The sequence below is a fragment of the Stegastes partitus genome, unplaced genomic scaffold (genome assembly GCF_000690725.1).
Source record: "Stegastes partitus isolate 25-593 unplaced genomic scaffold, Stegastes_partitus-1.0.2 Scaffold2477, whole genome shotgun sequence".
NCBI classification, from domain to species: domain Eukaryota; kingdom Metazoa; phylum Chordata; class Actinopteri; family Pomacentridae; genus Stegastes; species Stegastes partitus.
The window spans coordinates 21,110-37,400 of NW_007580208.1; the positions used below are offsets into that span (position 1 = coordinate 21,110).

Here is a 16,291-nt window from a genome sequence, read left to right on the forward strand (position 1 = left end):
ATGGTGGAAACAGGTTATGTCACTTTTGACATAAATCGCTGTGCACCATGTTGCTTAGTGACCGATCAGCAGGACAGGCTACAATCAGTAACTACCTGTTGTTGTTGGAATGCTGGTGTGCAGCTGTCTCTCTAACCTCAGACAGTATCTTTAAATTATTTTTCTTTATTATCAAAACAGTGGAGAGAGACAGGAAATGAGGGAGAAGAATGGGGAAAGACCTGCAGCAAGTGGCCGTGGTCGGGAGTCGATCCCATGACTGCTGCATCGGGGACTATAGCCCCGTTTATCAGTCACCGTCTTATCTGGTTGAGCTACCGGGGCGCCCCATCAGACAGTATCTTTACCACAGCTTCCCCCCCCTCACTATCCCACCCACCCTGAGCAACAATGACATACCCTTGTCTTTAGAAAACACTTGAAAGGAATTAATTTACTTTGAAAACAGATTGAAATAATCTTTCTGCACTCAGGATTTTTTCACTCAGTCGGACTTGTGGCTCACTAGACACTGAATTCTCTTTCATGTGCTATCCTCTGCTAATGCTCAGTAACCGTTTGCTGTGCGTTCTTCTCTGCAGTATTGCTTTGACAAAACAGAACTTCACACTGAAGTACGACACCAACATTCCTCGACAAGTGGTGAGGATCCATTCAGATACTTGTTTTTCTAAGAATGAAAGCAGTTCACCGCTCACACTGTGAAACGTCAAACTGTAGCAGCACACAATGTTGAACTATTCCCCCCTTTTATGTAACACGCTCTAATGATGCCGTTGTTTCTCTGTCTAAATGAAGGGCCTGGCTGGAAGCAGGTAAATAGCTGTATTTCATCATTTTTTTATCAAATTTATAAATCATGTTGCATACTATGAATTTCATCATTTCCTTGTTTCCAACCTTCTCCGTTCACAGTGCCATCGTCTCAGCTACCCTCAAGTGTCTTATGAAATTCTACAACATCACAGACAGCGTAAGGATCCCCATTTTATGGTGTCACCAAAGCCATCAGAGCGGATTTCTTCCATCAGTCTGTCACTGTTCCTACTGGTCCTTATATTTTTTTCATATACCGCAGGACTTGCCTCAACCAGTCCGAGCCAACTTCATCCTCAACGTGGAGACGGATGAGCTGTTCATCACTGCTGGCCTGCAGGACAGAGTTGTGCAGGTCAGTGATATAACTGCGTCTGTCAGCGCTGCACAAGAGCTTCCACCGACAGTGACAGGAGTTCTGTGTCCGTTTGTCTTTTGCAGGTCTATGAAGGTTTAGTTTACATGGATTTCAGCAAGAAGCTTATGGAGGAGCAGGGCTACGGTACGAACATCACTGTGTGTCAGCACATGATGAAGTTGTTGAAACACATTCAGTATTGTGCAAAAGAAACATTTTATGCACTAAAAGTGGAGTGAATAACAGATTTGGTTCATTAGTTTTTTTCATACAAAGTGCGATGTTTGGTGCTTTGAACCACTTCTTGCTGCACTTGCGCAGAGTTTTTTTTTTTAAGTACTTGGCATCTTTGAGACCTTTCTACATGTCCATGGATTTAGTCTGTCTACTCATATAATCTCCGACTGACTCCATGATACTGAGATCAGAGCTCTGTGGGGGTCAGACCATCTGTGGCTGGACTCCTTGTTCTTCTTCTGTTTGGACTTATTGTTAGATTACTGCAGACTGAACTTGGGACCAAGCAGACACAGTGCTGAATATTTGAATAAGTCTTTTGCACAGTACTTTGTATTTCTTCAGGTGTGAATGCTTTCCATTCTCAGGGAACTATGTGCCTATGGACATGAGTGAGCTTCCGCTGTTCTGGCTGGCCTTCCTGAGTGACCCCAGTGACTCTGGACGCATCCACAGCAACATCCGACAGCGCTGGCTCAACGGTACGCCTTCAAATCACACAGTACATAAGCTGTCAAATGCTGATGGTCACATTAGTCACATTTAGAAGGCATTGCTGGCCTGTCGGTGCGTCCCCTGTAGTGGTCTGGACTGAAATATCTGAACAACTGGTGGATGAACTGCAGTAAAATTTGGCACAAGCACCTGTGTTTCTCAGAAAATGAATCCTACAGACTACAGACTGGGGATCCTTGACTTTTCCTCTACTGTCACTTTGAGTTTAAAGTCCCTCTGCAGTCATTGATTACACCCTTACAAACTTATCTCTGTGTATCAAAGTTGCATATTTAGAGGGAGATTTTGGACCAACGTGTTTGATAGCACTCTGCCCCACTATCATCAAAACACGAGATGACACACATGATAGTCAGACACCTTGTTAAGACTCTTTGTGTGCCACTAGCACGGCTCGAGACTCTTCTTCTTCAGTCAGTGTCCTTTTTAGTCCTACTAAGTGTTCTTCACTGGGCAGGAAAGCCCCTGATATGAAATCTCAGTTCTTCAGTCCTGTTTAATATTAACTTGCTAGAAAATGTGCATATTTAGAGCTTTCTATTCCTTTAAGGACTTTTAAAAATAATGGTTTGTTTGCTGAAGTGCTTTCCCGTTTCTTGTGCGTCCACAGGGGAGCCGGCGGTCGTGGAGGCCATGAAGAGTTTTGCTGAGCTCACTGATCAGGCGAGGTTGGTTTCAGGACTCGATGTTAAGTCAAGAGTTTATGCAGTAGGGATTTTGCCACATGCATTAGGGAGAAGGTCATGTCAATCATGTGATGAATTATTTCTGGACTTTGGACAAGTCTTAGAGTGGCTTTGGCTCTCATGCACGGTGAGCTGACAGATAAGCTTTGTTTGCTGCAGCTCTCCTGGTAATAGTGGGCCTAGTTTTTGTCTTTGTTGTGTTGTTTCAGAGATTCAGAGAGTTACAGGGTGAAACTTGCATGACCTTAGCACCCACTGAATATGTTTCTCTCCTCAGGATGGCTATTAAGGACAGAGACTGGAGCTGTTTGGCACGACTCATGGACCAGAACTTTGAACTGCGGAGGTAAACAGCAGGTTTGGTTTGCAGCATGCATATTATATTTACACTCTCGGCTAACAATACATCCCACAGGTCTGTCTACACTGATGACTGTCTGGGTCCTGGGAATCTTAAAATGGTTCAGCTGGCGAGGCAGGTAGGTGCTGAGAGGTTTCACTGTTTGGTCCAGAACACAATTTATTTAACACTGTTCTCTACCTCCAACTGTTTGTGCCTGCAGGGCTGTTTTTCTGTTCACGCATTCATGAAATTTCTGCTGTTTCTTGCAGTTTGGCTCAGCAGTGAAGTTACCCGGCAGTGGGGGGGCCGTGGTGGGTTTATGTCTGGACCAGGCGAGATTGGTAAGACTGGACTACACGAAAACTGTCACTGACACTCTTATCTGTGGTCGTCTGGGGTTTGGCTTTGGAGCGTCATATTAAAATTCTTGTGTCTTCCACTCATTGGATGGTAAATTGGTCACTTTATGTCCTCGTACAGAGGTCACAGACTAAAAACAAACTGAGCTACATGATATTAGTCAAAACAGGCCTCAGTAAACACGTTCTGCGATGTGACAGATCAGACAGTGAGCTCTAGACGGAGCAGAATCTTCTAAAACTGTGACTTTCTGATGTAATCAAGAGAAATCATCTCTGGCTTCTCGGCTCAATTAAAGATTAACGCTGTCACTTTGATTTGTGTTTTCTTGCAGGGATATCCAATGTCTGGTTTATAACCCAAAAACTATCAGACATTGTTTGTTTCATGGATACAACAACCTCTTTGGTTTATAGTAAATCGTTATATTTCAGTTCATGTTACTTTCTGGCTCCATTTCTAAACCCGACCCTCACAAAATAGTTGTGTTGTAATTGTCTTCCAAGAGAAAAGCAAAGGAGTTACAATATTCTTACACAGATGAAGTCATCTTTTCCACGATTACTGCTGTCTCACTCGCAGTAAGATGAACGGAAAACAAAAGGAAACAACTTGTTTTGTGTCCATAACTGTGGCCTTTTTTGACAAAACTGAAACAGACAATAAATCTTAAAAGAAAATTATAGTCACAAAAAAATACATATATACATGAAGTTTGACAACAGAAATGGGCTTTTCAGTGAAACAAGACATATCTGAGTCCAGTAGTTACATCTGAAAAATATTTGCATATTCCTAGAGCTTGGAGGGAAAAGATGACATTTTTCAGGCTTTGGGAAAATTACCTAATCGGACCAAAACTAGGGCAATATTTCTTATGTGTTGAAACATTTCTGGGGAAGTTCTTCTAAGTTAATAAATAAAATAGAAATAAAAATACAAATAAAAAAATAGCAAAAATGAAGTCAAGTCAAATTGCCATGAAGAAATACATCACACTGAGCTGAAAAGTGCTTTGACCAGAGAAATAAAATTAGTGCTACGAATTCATCAAACAAGTTAATAAACTTGAGGTCAGGATCCTACGATATTGTTGATTACACAAATTTACTGAACTAATTTAAATATTTTGGAGACCCTGCAGTATTACATGAAATACTAATTTACTTGATAAAATAAAAAAATAAAAAAATAAAAGCTTTGGACCCTACAATATTATTTAATCATACAAATTTAATTTAATAATGCCATTCCTATGCTTCCTCCCCGGTTTATTGGCTCACTGATACCTATTTTAAAAATGTTTCCGTTATTAGTGCTCTTATTATTGTTGTTATTATGTTTCCTTTTTTTCACATTGTTATTAGCATTATTATTATTATTATGATTGTTACTTTTGTTCTATTACAAACAATATATATTGTGTACTGTACATATACACATATATTAATTTATACATTTATTTATGTTTGTTATATATATATATATTTTAATATATATTCGATACACCTTTATATTTTATATACTCAACTATATCTACCTATAACTACACTGATTGTTTCCATATTATATAGCATATTATTATTATTGTTATTATTTACATTAGTATTGATACTGTTATTACTATACTATTATTACACTGCTGCTGTCCTATCTAACAATTTGTTTCCTTGTTTACGGCTTCTTTTTTTTCCTTAATTGATGTGTGCTACTGTCTCTGTCGGTGTTGTGCTGTTTCTGCTGTGCTGGTTCCCTGAGGTACCCTCCCAAAGGAATCAATAAAGTTCTATCTAATCTAATCTATTTAGATTAGTTTAGATATTTGAGTTAAGATCCTACAATACCAGACTGTAGAAATTCACCTGACTATTTTAAATATAAGGTCAAAACCTGCAACATAAATTCACCTGACCTCATTCTGATATTACGGTTAAGACCCTACAATAATAATACCCTAATATACCAAAATACATGATAACTTAGAATTAAAGGTAATACCATACAAAATTGTTCATGGAATATCCAGACAATCCAGAGATAGCCTTTGAGCAGCATATTGGTGACAGTGGAGAGGAAGAACTCCCCTATAACAGGAGGAGACTTCCTGCAGAACCAGGCTTAGAGAAGGCGACCATCTGCCTGGTCCAGTTGGGATGAAGGTGAAGGGGGAGACAGAAAAGACAACAGAAAGAAACACTTGACTGCACCAGTAACCCTTTAGCTCCTTAAGGTGACATTTGACGCAACCACTGTGTCCTTTGCTTAATTACGTCTCGCTCAGTAGGAGACGGTATAAAGATTTTGGCTGCTGTAGCTGTTGACCTGCTCTGAGCGGTCAGTTCAGTGGCAGGATGTGTGTGATCGATGTGTCTGATGCAGTCTGTGTTTGTCCCACTAGGTGGAGATGAGGCAGGCTTTCCAGGAGGCAGGCTGTGTCTTCTGTGTCATCGCACCATACAACCCATCTGCCAGCACTGTAGGCGGCCAGCGCTAACCTCACACATCTCCCCACGACTAAGCCAGGCCACTCAAGGCCAACTCGCAGCCATCACACTGTGGCCCTCCATGTGTTTAGTCCTGGTGTCGCTCCACAGGACAGATTGACGGGATTAAACAATGCAAACATTTTGATCGGTTACACAAAATTACAGGAAAGCTATAAAAGAATAATCAGATGGATCTTCGTTGATGGTTTGTGTGATATCTGACCAGACGGGCCAAATCATGTTGCAGGTAGTGAATGAGTCTGTGTCGAGAAAATAAGCTTTGTATGAGATTTGTGAATAATGCATTCGTGTCAGAGTTATCATCAGCAAACAATGTAAAAATGATGTAATTATCTTTTTATATATGTGATTTTATAGACTTAATATGTTTGTATGGCTGTAATTTTGTACACAAATTAAAAGCTACTTTTATATCTCACAGTGTTTTGTCCTTCGTAGACTAAACCCTCCTGTTACCTTCAGATTTACTGACATCTTTTATCCTTGGGTTCACTTTGACCCCAGCAATTAAAGAAATATCAGAATTACCCACGTTTATTGTAAATAGCCCTTTAAATAAAACAGAAAAAAAAATATGTCAGTCACTTATTTACATGTTAAACACTGAATGGGGTTAAATTGACCCCCAAACTAACAGGAAGGTGAACCCACATTACTGACACACGTAGTGGATGATAAACAAGCAGCAGTAACGTGTTCAGTAAGTCCTCTAACCTCCCTGATCACACTGGGATCTGCTCTGTGATCAGCGCTGGGCTGCTCCGCTCTCAACCCACTGAGCTCGTCTCATTTGCTGCTTCCTCCAGTGGGCGGAGTAGCAGCTCTGCGTGGCCGCACAGCGCTGCTCTCAGCTCGGCTCCGTGTTGTTGCCGTTACCTCTCCACTCATGCGGACCCCGCTGAGGCTCATGGACTAACCGGAGCCCTGTGTGCTGCTGCTGCTGCTGCTGCTTCTGGTGGACTGTTTCCGACTCGACCATGGCTGCTAAAGACGACCTCTACAGCAAAATCCTCCCCCGGCGGCTCAGGCAGAACCGAGCGGGCTCCATGAAATGCGGCTCCAGCCTGGACGTGCTGTTATCCATGGGCTTCCCCAGACCAAGGGCGTAAGTAGCCTGACCTGAACGCCGTGTGTGTGTGTGAGTGTGTGAGTGTGTGTGAGTGTGTGTTGGGGGGGAGCTGGAGGTTTTGCATACCGGCCGGAGGTCGTCCGGAGAGCAGCCGGGCAGTGAGCGGTGAGTAGCGGCTGAGCGGTGGCAGTTAGCGGACGGGTCAGCATCAGTCCCCGCATCGCTGAGCAGCTAGCTGGTGGTCCCTGTACACAAGTACTGACGAAGAGAGCGGAGAAAAATGATTAGAAACGTTGTTAAATAGAGTAAAACGGCAGAAAAAGTCAGCAGACTAAGCGGAGAGCTGAGTGGAGCTGAACGGAATTAGCAAAAAAGTTAACAAGTTAGCATGAAATCCCACTAATAGGCTTTGAAAACGTCTGTACATGTCCAGTTTGAACCCGTTCAATGGTTGATATTTATCACAGACGTTATTATATTTAAACACATTTTATTTTAATCAGTTTTATGCAGTGTGGTGGTTCTCACCATGTCTGAGCCATGTTCAGTTTTATCTGTCATCTGTGAACTCCTGAGAAAACTGGAGTCAGGAGTCATGAAGTCATCACTCTGTGTGTGTGTGTGTGTGTGTGTGTGTGTGTGTGTGTGTGTGTGTGTGAACTGTGTTGCTTTAGTTGTGGGGACATAAGTCTGCACACACACTCATGAGGACCTGCCTCCTCTTTCTGGAGACAAAAAAAAGGCAGAAAAGTGAAAATCATTTGAAACGAAGGACTTGAGATGAATGTCAGAGTTGGAGGAGAATGAGTTGAAGTGCTGGGAGCTGTGGAGCTGTGGAGGAGGATGAGGAGGAGGTCGTATGGATCAGCCTGTGTCCTCTGCTCCTGCTCAATGGAGGGACTGTCTTTGACTTGGCCCGATCACTGAGCTCACATCTGTCCTGTCGGCTGCAGGCACTCAGTGTAAACACAACACTACTGTATATCACCAGCGCTCACACACACTTACTGCTAAACACTAGGATACAACCAGGAGGATTTTACTGTTTTTGTTTGTTTTATTGCTGATATCACATCTGTTCAAGAGCATCAGCAACTGAGCAGCAGAGGTCTCTGGTGTCAGACCCAAAATAGATTCCTGACACTGATTATAGGTTATTGATTGAACGTTGGTAGTGTGGGGACGGTGCATTATAAAAACAATGCAACAGCAGCAATACCACTTCCAACAAACATGTAATTTTGTATTTTCTTGATGCCTCTTGTCAGCTGAGTCTATCTAGCTTGCACTGATGTTTGTTTTACAGCTGAAATAATTGATCTTTTTTGAGGACAAGCAGAAAACTAAACACTTGCACACCGTCACCCTCTAACGTGGATAGAAAACATGTTGCCTGTTTACACGACCAGCAGACACAGAGCAGCAGCAGCAGCATTAGTTCAGAGTTATCTTCATAGTAACGTGATGAAGATCCATATTCACCGCCTCTTAGCTCAGATTTCAGTTTCTACCGGCTACTGAGAGAAATGCTGGACTCTTTATCTGCTTCATGCTCCATCAGCTGCTAACGTGGTCTGTCATTTGCTGATACTGTACCGTGGGTTTCTGAGAGCTTTTTGATAAAAACAGCTGCCTGGTGCAGTCAGAGAAGGTTAACGGCGGATTATGTTGTTGGAAAACTAATGCAATTATCTAAAATAGGTTGAAAACCCTGAGCTGGACTTCAGAGTGAGGTTACAAGCAAACCTATTCACATTACCCACGGACACTTGATCCGCTGGAACCAAGAAATATTGATTACTGCAGCTTCAAAGGAGATTTATAATATAGTTTTCTTTACTCATCGCCATTTCTACCAGTTAGTCATAATTATCTAATATTATAATGACGATGGCGGTGATTCCTGAATGCATTTTACGTCAGTGAATCTGTGGATTCTCCATTGATTGATTTGCCTGTAAAATGTCAGGAAAGAGTGAAAAATGCCTGTAAACCTTTTCCACAACCCAAGGTGAGATTTTTCTGCCCCCTTGATGTCCTCTTTAAGTCGAAACCATCATCTCTCTAACGGCGGCACCAGCAACATAAAATATTTAATGTAGGCTAACAGAACAAATAGCAGCACAGCAGATATCTTAGTTCCTGTTAGGTGTTGACTGGTTTTCTCTCCTAAGCCTTTCCTTATCGAATCCGAGGTTCTGCATTTTTCTGATTATCCATATGTTTTTTTAAAATGATTTCCTGTAGAATAAATTAGCTTCAAATGCGCCTCTTTGCCCCTGGTGGCTGCCACTCTCATCAGTTTACTTCATTACAGATAATAGGTATTGGCTCTGAAAAAACAACTCCATTTTTTCATTTCCTACATGCTCATAGAACTGAAATCATGTCCAGTAGTTACTATTTGCTGCTTTTTGGCACACTTGGAGTTGTCTAGAGCAGTCTGAAACCTCATGAAATGTTATCATCTGGTGGATCCGTGGCAACAATGGAAACTGAAAGGATGAAACGGCTGTTACCGTAAACGTTCGTGCCCCCTCATGCCTGCCCCGAGCTCCTCCGGTGGAAATGCCTCCGTCTATTCTTTGTTTTGTCCCAGAAATGATGCAGAACTACAAAGACCTTCAGTTTACTGTCATGCATGACAAAGAGAAGCTTCACATCTTGACAGTTAAAAAGCTGAAACCAGTTTTTGCTTGAAAAAAAAATAAAAAAGTGAAATTTTATCAAAATAATATATTTAGATTTTATTTTGACTGACACAATTAATGAATGAACTTGTGGGATGTTAGGGGTCATTCTGCCTGCGTAAGGAGCACTTTTACTTTTGATTTTATCGCTTTGTTTCTCTGACGATTTTTTTGCTGGTTGCAGAAATGTGATCCACATTTTTGTGTATTTTTTTAAATTTACACCCAACATAAATATCGATAGGTTTACAGTAGTAATAATAATGATAATATCGGCAGGACATTTCATCGGTCGGGCTCTCGTGTTTTCTGTCCATGTGTTTTTAGCGGCAGATTTAGAACATTTGTTTGTCCAACACCTTGGTCATCACTGTGACATCATTTTCCATGTGTCACGGCTGTCACTGCCGACTCAGAAACGGTGTTTTTATTCTAAACACACCTTAAACGTTTTTTAAAAAAACACCAAAAATAAAACATGACTTCCTGTGTAACATAGCATTTTCCAGAGAATAACCTCTGACACCAGCTGGTCAGAGCAGCAGATGGAAAAAAAATCCTTTCATAAACCGTTTGTGGCAGAACCAAGTTTGTGTCATTAATTAGTGAAAGTCTCTTAAACCTATATTTGCCCACATTATCTGAAGACAGGGAAATCTCACAGCACTTCTCTTTTTTTTTTGGGCTCATACGCTCAACGTTGGGAGTCTTTCCACCCCTTTCACCCAGACAGATGTCACACATCAACAGTGTGTGTGTGTGTGTGTGTGTCAGAGGAAGTGTGCTGTGGTTTGCTGAATGGACACAGAGGATGATGATAGGCCCCCAGGCAGGCCAGTGCTGGCCTAGAACACACTCCCTCAGGGAAGCCACAACCTCTTTTATATCAGCCCGTGACTGCTTGGCCTTGACACGGCCACTTATTAATTCCCTGCCTATGTCTGTCTGTCTCGCTCCCTCTGTTTTTTTTTTCTTCTAAAGAGGCTGACCCACTAAATATCCTGACCAACTTCAGGTGTCCTGGTTCTGCTGTAAAAGGATTATTTCAGTGGAGAAAGATTAAATTTATCTGCTGCTGTTAGTGGGGACATTGTTTTGGTTCGGGGGCATCCCTGCTTTGCTACCAGTGTTCACATAATAGAGAGTAAATACCCACTGGCTTTATATAATAGACTTAAGTGATATGAGTGCAGGAGGATATGTTGAAGAGTACAGTAGCAGCAGAGATATGAAAAGCACTTTTTTCATTTGGCAGACAGAGAATTTAAAAATATTGATATTTCTAGTACTGTGTATTAAATGCTTTATATGTATTGACCAACATGTAATCCCCAATGCAGTTTTCTCTCAATAACATGCATGTAATTCAGAGCTGAAGCCAGAGAAGATCTCACAATGAATGCAATTGAACCTACGACACATGGAGTTCAAGATACAGGACAGTGAATCTCATCTATGATAAATCAAGCAAGAATTGTCACAAACCAAAAATAATTAAATGTGGTATTTAACACCAATACGACATGTAAAATATACATAAAACCATAGAGGATAACAAATGTGACAGGTTTAAGCTTGTTTTATTTGAAGCATCTCCTAACTTGAAGTCTGATTTTACTTCAGAGTGTCTCCAGTCAGTTACTGTACATAGTACCGAGAATAAAAAAAAGAAACGCATCTTGTCATTATTAACATTTCCATCATCCTGGAACCAGGAAATGACTGTGGGTCTACTGTACGCCGACTCCAGGTTAAATCATTCTGAAAACAAAATCGATTGTGCACATTATTCGTCTCTCCAGAGAGAAAAGGCTTCCAGGAAGTCACAAGGTGCGTCTCTTCTACTTTGTAAATGACAGTCTTGTGCATGTCAGCTAGCGCTTAATGTAATGATCAATTATACATGAAACAAGCAGAGTCATGCTGTTTCTTTTTTTTTTCTTTTTTCTACAAGAATAGCTGAACTGGGCTGCTTAGACTTCTCTGTGTTCTGGCACAGAACAATGAGACCGAGTGTGTTGCTGGGAAATAAGGGGCGAGCTCAGTCAGTATCAGATCAAAGGTCAAACCACGTCTTTGCTCAGGAAGACAACAGAGGCTGTATGCCATCAAAAGCCAACAAATCTTGCATAAAAAAAATCCTGGCTAAAGAGTCGGCATTCTTGGTTTTGTAATCATAAACCCTCGTGTGTTTTGGAGCTTCAGTTTTTTTTTTTTTACCACCAGCGATCCTACACCAGAGTAACAACTGTTTAGGTTATTTCACTTGAGGAGTGCAAGATCTATTTCCGTTGAAGTGCTTGATGAAAAAACACATGTACTTATAGTCGTATACAGTTCCTACGTCATTCTAGTTTAAGAGGCACACTGCAAACACAAACTCCAAACACTGGATAGCTAGTGCCCCCTCAATACAGAAATTAAAGACATTATTTTATTTTATTGAGTAAATTGCACATGAATACCGAAACAAGTCAATGAAAGATTTATTTAAAAAAAAATAAAAAAATAACTATAAGAAATGCATTTTTTATAATAATAATTATAATAATAATAAAATAATAATAAAAATGTTATAATACATTTTTCCCAGCTTTTTTATTTCCTTTTTCGTCGCTCCTCTCTCCTTCCTCAGCCATCATGCTCGCGAACCTCGCAGTCGCTACTGAATTGACAACAGTTAATCTGAGGTTGGCAATGTGCTATGAATGCGTGGTCCAAGTATCCAGGGCTCCATCTGATAGGTCAAACGCCTGCATGCTGAGTGTGAATGCGAAGTGCGTGCAAATCCACTGCTATCTTATTCATTGTGGTCCTCCTGTTTTGTTTTGTTTTTGCTCTGTTTATTGTGCATGTTTATATCGTGATGCCAATGAAAATCCAGTTTATCAGTCAGCACAAGTTTCATTGGCTAGCTACCTTTGCTAGCGATAGTTTTCCAGCTGAAACCCTGTCAGACGTTATGCAGTGATGCTGCAGCCGTACGCAGGGCAGTACATGGGTGGTGATTACATGCGCTGTTTAATTTTTGAGTTAGCTTCAGATGGCTTATTAGTAAAGGAAAAATAAAAAGCTTTTTGTTTCTTTTTAATTGACTGAGGGAAAAGTACAAAGCTTTGTTCATTCTTATGCTACTTTATAGTGATTTACTTAATTGTTTTTACTACAGCTGCACAAAGTCGGAAGAAAAGAGGACATTGCAATATTTAGATTTTCTACAATAGATATAGCAATATGAAAAAATCCAGGAATTTTCACCAAATATCTTGAATAACTATTTGGAGATAATGAATCATTGTAGGAGGTTTAGGGCTATTTTGCAAGAGAGTACATCTGCATCAAAAATAAAAAGTAATTTAATGAAATATTGGTATTCAAAAAGGTGTAATAATGATTTAACCCTGTTCAGGACTTTCATGTTGCCAGACGTAGAAGGAAGAAAGAATATGTGCAAAATATTTGTTGGTATTTATTAATGACTTTTATACTATGTTAAATACATTTTCTGATCATTTTTGGTTCCAAGTGCATGACAAATGTCCCTCTTTTTATATTAAAAAAAAACAAAAAAAAAAAAACAATACCTGTCACCTAAACCAAATGGCCTGGGGTCCAAAAGACCCCAAAAGTCCTGAATAGGGTTAAATGGTCTAATGGACTCGTCGTGTCGTCTCACGTTGCTGAGTTGTCGTAGAGGTTTCTGGTCAACATCATCTTTCCATGATGGACATATTTCCATTTAACTGTTGTGAAAATACTTCCTTTCAGTATTTCTCCCCTGTTCGCCGTCATTTTGCTGTGCACACACACAGCCAACAAACTTTCTGTTTTATAGTTCTCCCCGAACCCTTAAATCTGAGTAAATTATATCAGGCAGATTTCTCTTGTAGATTAGACACAGAAAGTGAGAACCATCCGTTTTCTTTTTGTGTCGAGCAGCAGAAACAGAGTGTAGCATGATCACATCACACCACCAGGGATCCCAGTCTCACTGCAAAAATAATATATTGTGCAGCGTTCGTATTTATTACGTATTCAGTTATGCTTCTAACTTGTCTGCTCGCCTTTAAGAACATCAGTCAGTTTTGTGGTTGTGTGTCTGAATGTCATTTGTCACAACTGAAATGAACGCGTAGTGACAAACCTTAAATCAATATCTCTACACATTAGAATTTTCCCCTGACTGAAATATGAGATCAGCCTCTGTGCTTTTATATTCCTGTCTTGTAGTCATTATTTCTGGGTTCTAACGCCAGCAGGTCGAATGATGTGAACAGAAGAGAAACAGATAACGAACTGAAAGCTATTTTTCACTCTCCTTTCATTATGCCTACCGCTGTCTTATTAGTGTGAAGGGATCAGTATCTTGGTATAGCTAAGTCTGAGTTTAATAATTAAAGTTAGATGTCAGTGTTTGAAGCTGTGTCATCTTTTCTTGCACTCCTACTAGACTAGATAGTATCCAAAAGACATTTCAGAACGCCTAACAAAGTGTGCCTCGTAGCATTTTTTAAAGCAGCTATTGGATGAAATTCATAATGCAGTGTTTTTGCTGCAACGTGAGTATTTTTTTTACTCTCAGATTCAAACTTTCGTGATGCTTATATTGGGTTAACATGCATCTGTTGTCAGTTCATAAAGTGATATTTGAGTTCTTATGTTCTGTCAGCTGGACGCCTACTCACTTCCTGTGTAGATAATGTGGTTTTGTACAATTGCTGCAGTGGTCATAAAATTGCATACTGTCACACTGAGGACTGTAACGCACGACTATATATGTTGTAGGTCCCAGATGTACATTGAAAAACAGCGTGACAGCTCAACACCCGACGTATTTGCATTTAGAGGGCCGTATGTGCGCTGTACTTTCTCAGCGCTGGTTTAGTGTGTTCCCCTGTTCTGAAACAGCTGTCAGCACAGGGAAAGCATTTTCTGTGTAGCTCAGCTCAGGGGTTGCATATTTGCTGATTCGAACGAGGACAGGACAATTCTCCATACAGTATGTAGGTCCGCACTGTGTAAGCTGCATACAGCATGTCCCTGCTATGGGAACTCTAAAGTGCTGTGGAGTTGGTAACGCTCATGAATTATTGAGTCATTCCCTTGTTTTTTTTTTTCGCCAAGTATCTTTGAAGTGCAGATGAATATGAGCTTATTCACAAGGTTTTCTTCATTCTGCCTTCACAAATTGGTTCCAGCTCTTTGGGACTATTTGAAGACGATTGTAAAATCAAAACGATATACCTGTTATTTCATTTGATGTGTCATCAGTATATGTCTGCCTCAGTCGGGAGCATCTAACAAGGTCATATAAATGTCATTAGTCTCCTTCCTGAAATAGGAGAGGTGCATCACTGTCTGGATATAGCTGCCATCGTTCACTGGTGCACTTCCACTGCAGCTCGGTGATCATATCATGGTTCATTTGAAGCTCTGTCCGGAAGCAGGGAAACAGACAGCACTATCAGATTATGGGGCCATTGTCTCCACTCAAATATCTCACTGTGGTTGTATGAAATTCAAGGTAGTGCGACTGCCAGGGTGGAGGCCGGTTTGCATTACAAATAACCCGCAAACAAATGTCTTATTCCAAACAAAGGATCTTGCTTTTCTATAAGAACGGAGTCCGCTAATTATAGTTTATGAAAACGCCCCTCCTGCTGCCTGCTTTATAGGCAAGTTGTCACTCGTAGTATTTTGTGCGCAGCAGTCTGAGAGTGGTTTATCTCTCTCTCCTGTACCCAAATGATTTCTCCATCACTCATTATGTGGCTCCTGGAAACAGAAGCTCTGTGTCAATATCAGCTTGTGGCCTCAGACACAGATGGAGAGATACTACAGCAGTGCACCAGTCAGTCAGGATTTTTGAAGGTTGACACCAATTGGTCTGTAGGTTGGTGGTATATTTGGTTTGAAGCTGATGACTGTCTCTATTTTGTACCAATGACATGTATCCTGAAGTAGCACTAGGATGTTCCGAGTCCAGAGGAATGGTTTTTGAGTTGCTCAAAGCAGGGTAAAGTTTTACGACACGTTTCCGAGTCTGAGAGAAAGTCAACAAATTCAGAAACAGCTGCTAATATCAAAAAAGTTCAACTGTTATTTAATCAATCAGGGTCAGCTACACTAAACTAATTTAGTTAATTTAGGTTTTAGTTGGCGTACAGTCACATTAGCTTCCTGTGAGGAATAGCCACTAGCAGCTGGAATGAAGAGGCTGAAGGCCGAGTCTGATACGGTGGAAAAGTTTATTATCTGTTCCTTTTTCTTCAATCAATAAAAAAGTCTTCTTTGGAGCTCGTGTTGCTTCCACTGGCAGCAGGCCTCTAATGAAGATCCTGGCAGTCCTTTTATAGCATACCACCAGGAAGCTTAACCCGCCACCACAGACACAGGGAGGTTATGTTCTTTTCCAAAATTAAATACTTAAGTTAACATTTTTGTGAAGCATTTTTAAATATAATAAAATATATTTACAAACATTAACATCCATAAATAATCAATATATTTACAATATACCCATAAAACCATAAACAAACACCTTGAACCTGAACAAAACACCCCCACGCCATTTCATCCTGTGGTTGCTCCCGGAACCTACAACAGGCGCTCAAACCTCTGGGAACACCCACAGACTGTATAAAAGATGGACGTAGCAACCGGCCCTGAAAAATGAAGCCAACCCGGAAGTGTCAAAAACCTGCAATAT

The 16,291-nt window shown here is 40.7% G+C and overlaps 1 protein-coding gene and 1 long non-coding RNA gene across 2 annotated transcripts in view; both read left to right on the top strand.

Moving 5' to 3' along the window:
* Positions 1-6,241, top strand: part of gkup (glucuronokinase with putative uridyl pyrophosphorylase) — a 13,695-nt gene extending 7,454 nt beyond the window's left edge. The window contains exons 13-23 of the mRNA XM_008305334.1: positions 582-642; positions 799-815; positions 916-973; positions 1,079-1,171; positions 1,258-1,318; positions 1,780-1,893; positions 2,538-2,595; positions 2,891-2,959; positions 3,029-3,092; positions 3,226-3,297; positions 5,715-6,241. Coding sequence (XP_008303556.1) covers positions 582-642; positions 799-815; positions 916-973; positions 1,079-1,171; positions 1,258-1,318; positions 1,780-1,893; positions 2,538-2,595; positions 2,891-2,959; positions 3,029-3,092; positions 3,226-3,297; positions 5,715-5,810 — 763 coding nt within the window. The 3' untranslated portion in view covers positions 5,811-6,241. The remainder of the gene's footprint in view (positions 1-581; positions 643-798; positions 816-915; positions 974-1,078; positions 1,172-1,257; positions 1,319-1,779; positions 1,894-2,537; positions 2,596-2,890; positions 2,960-3,028; positions 3,093-3,225; positions 3,298-5,714) is intronic.
* Positions 6,242-6,567: 326 nt separating this feature from the next.
* LOC103375128 (uncharacterized) lies at positions 6,568-15,381 on the top strand. Its single transcript, XR_521183.1, has 3 exons — positions 6,568-6,926; positions 7,846-7,852; positions 15,368-15,381. It is a non-coding gene; the product is annotated as an uncharacterized LOC103375128 (long non-coding RNA).
* Positions 15,382-16,291: the final 910 nt, after the last annotated feature.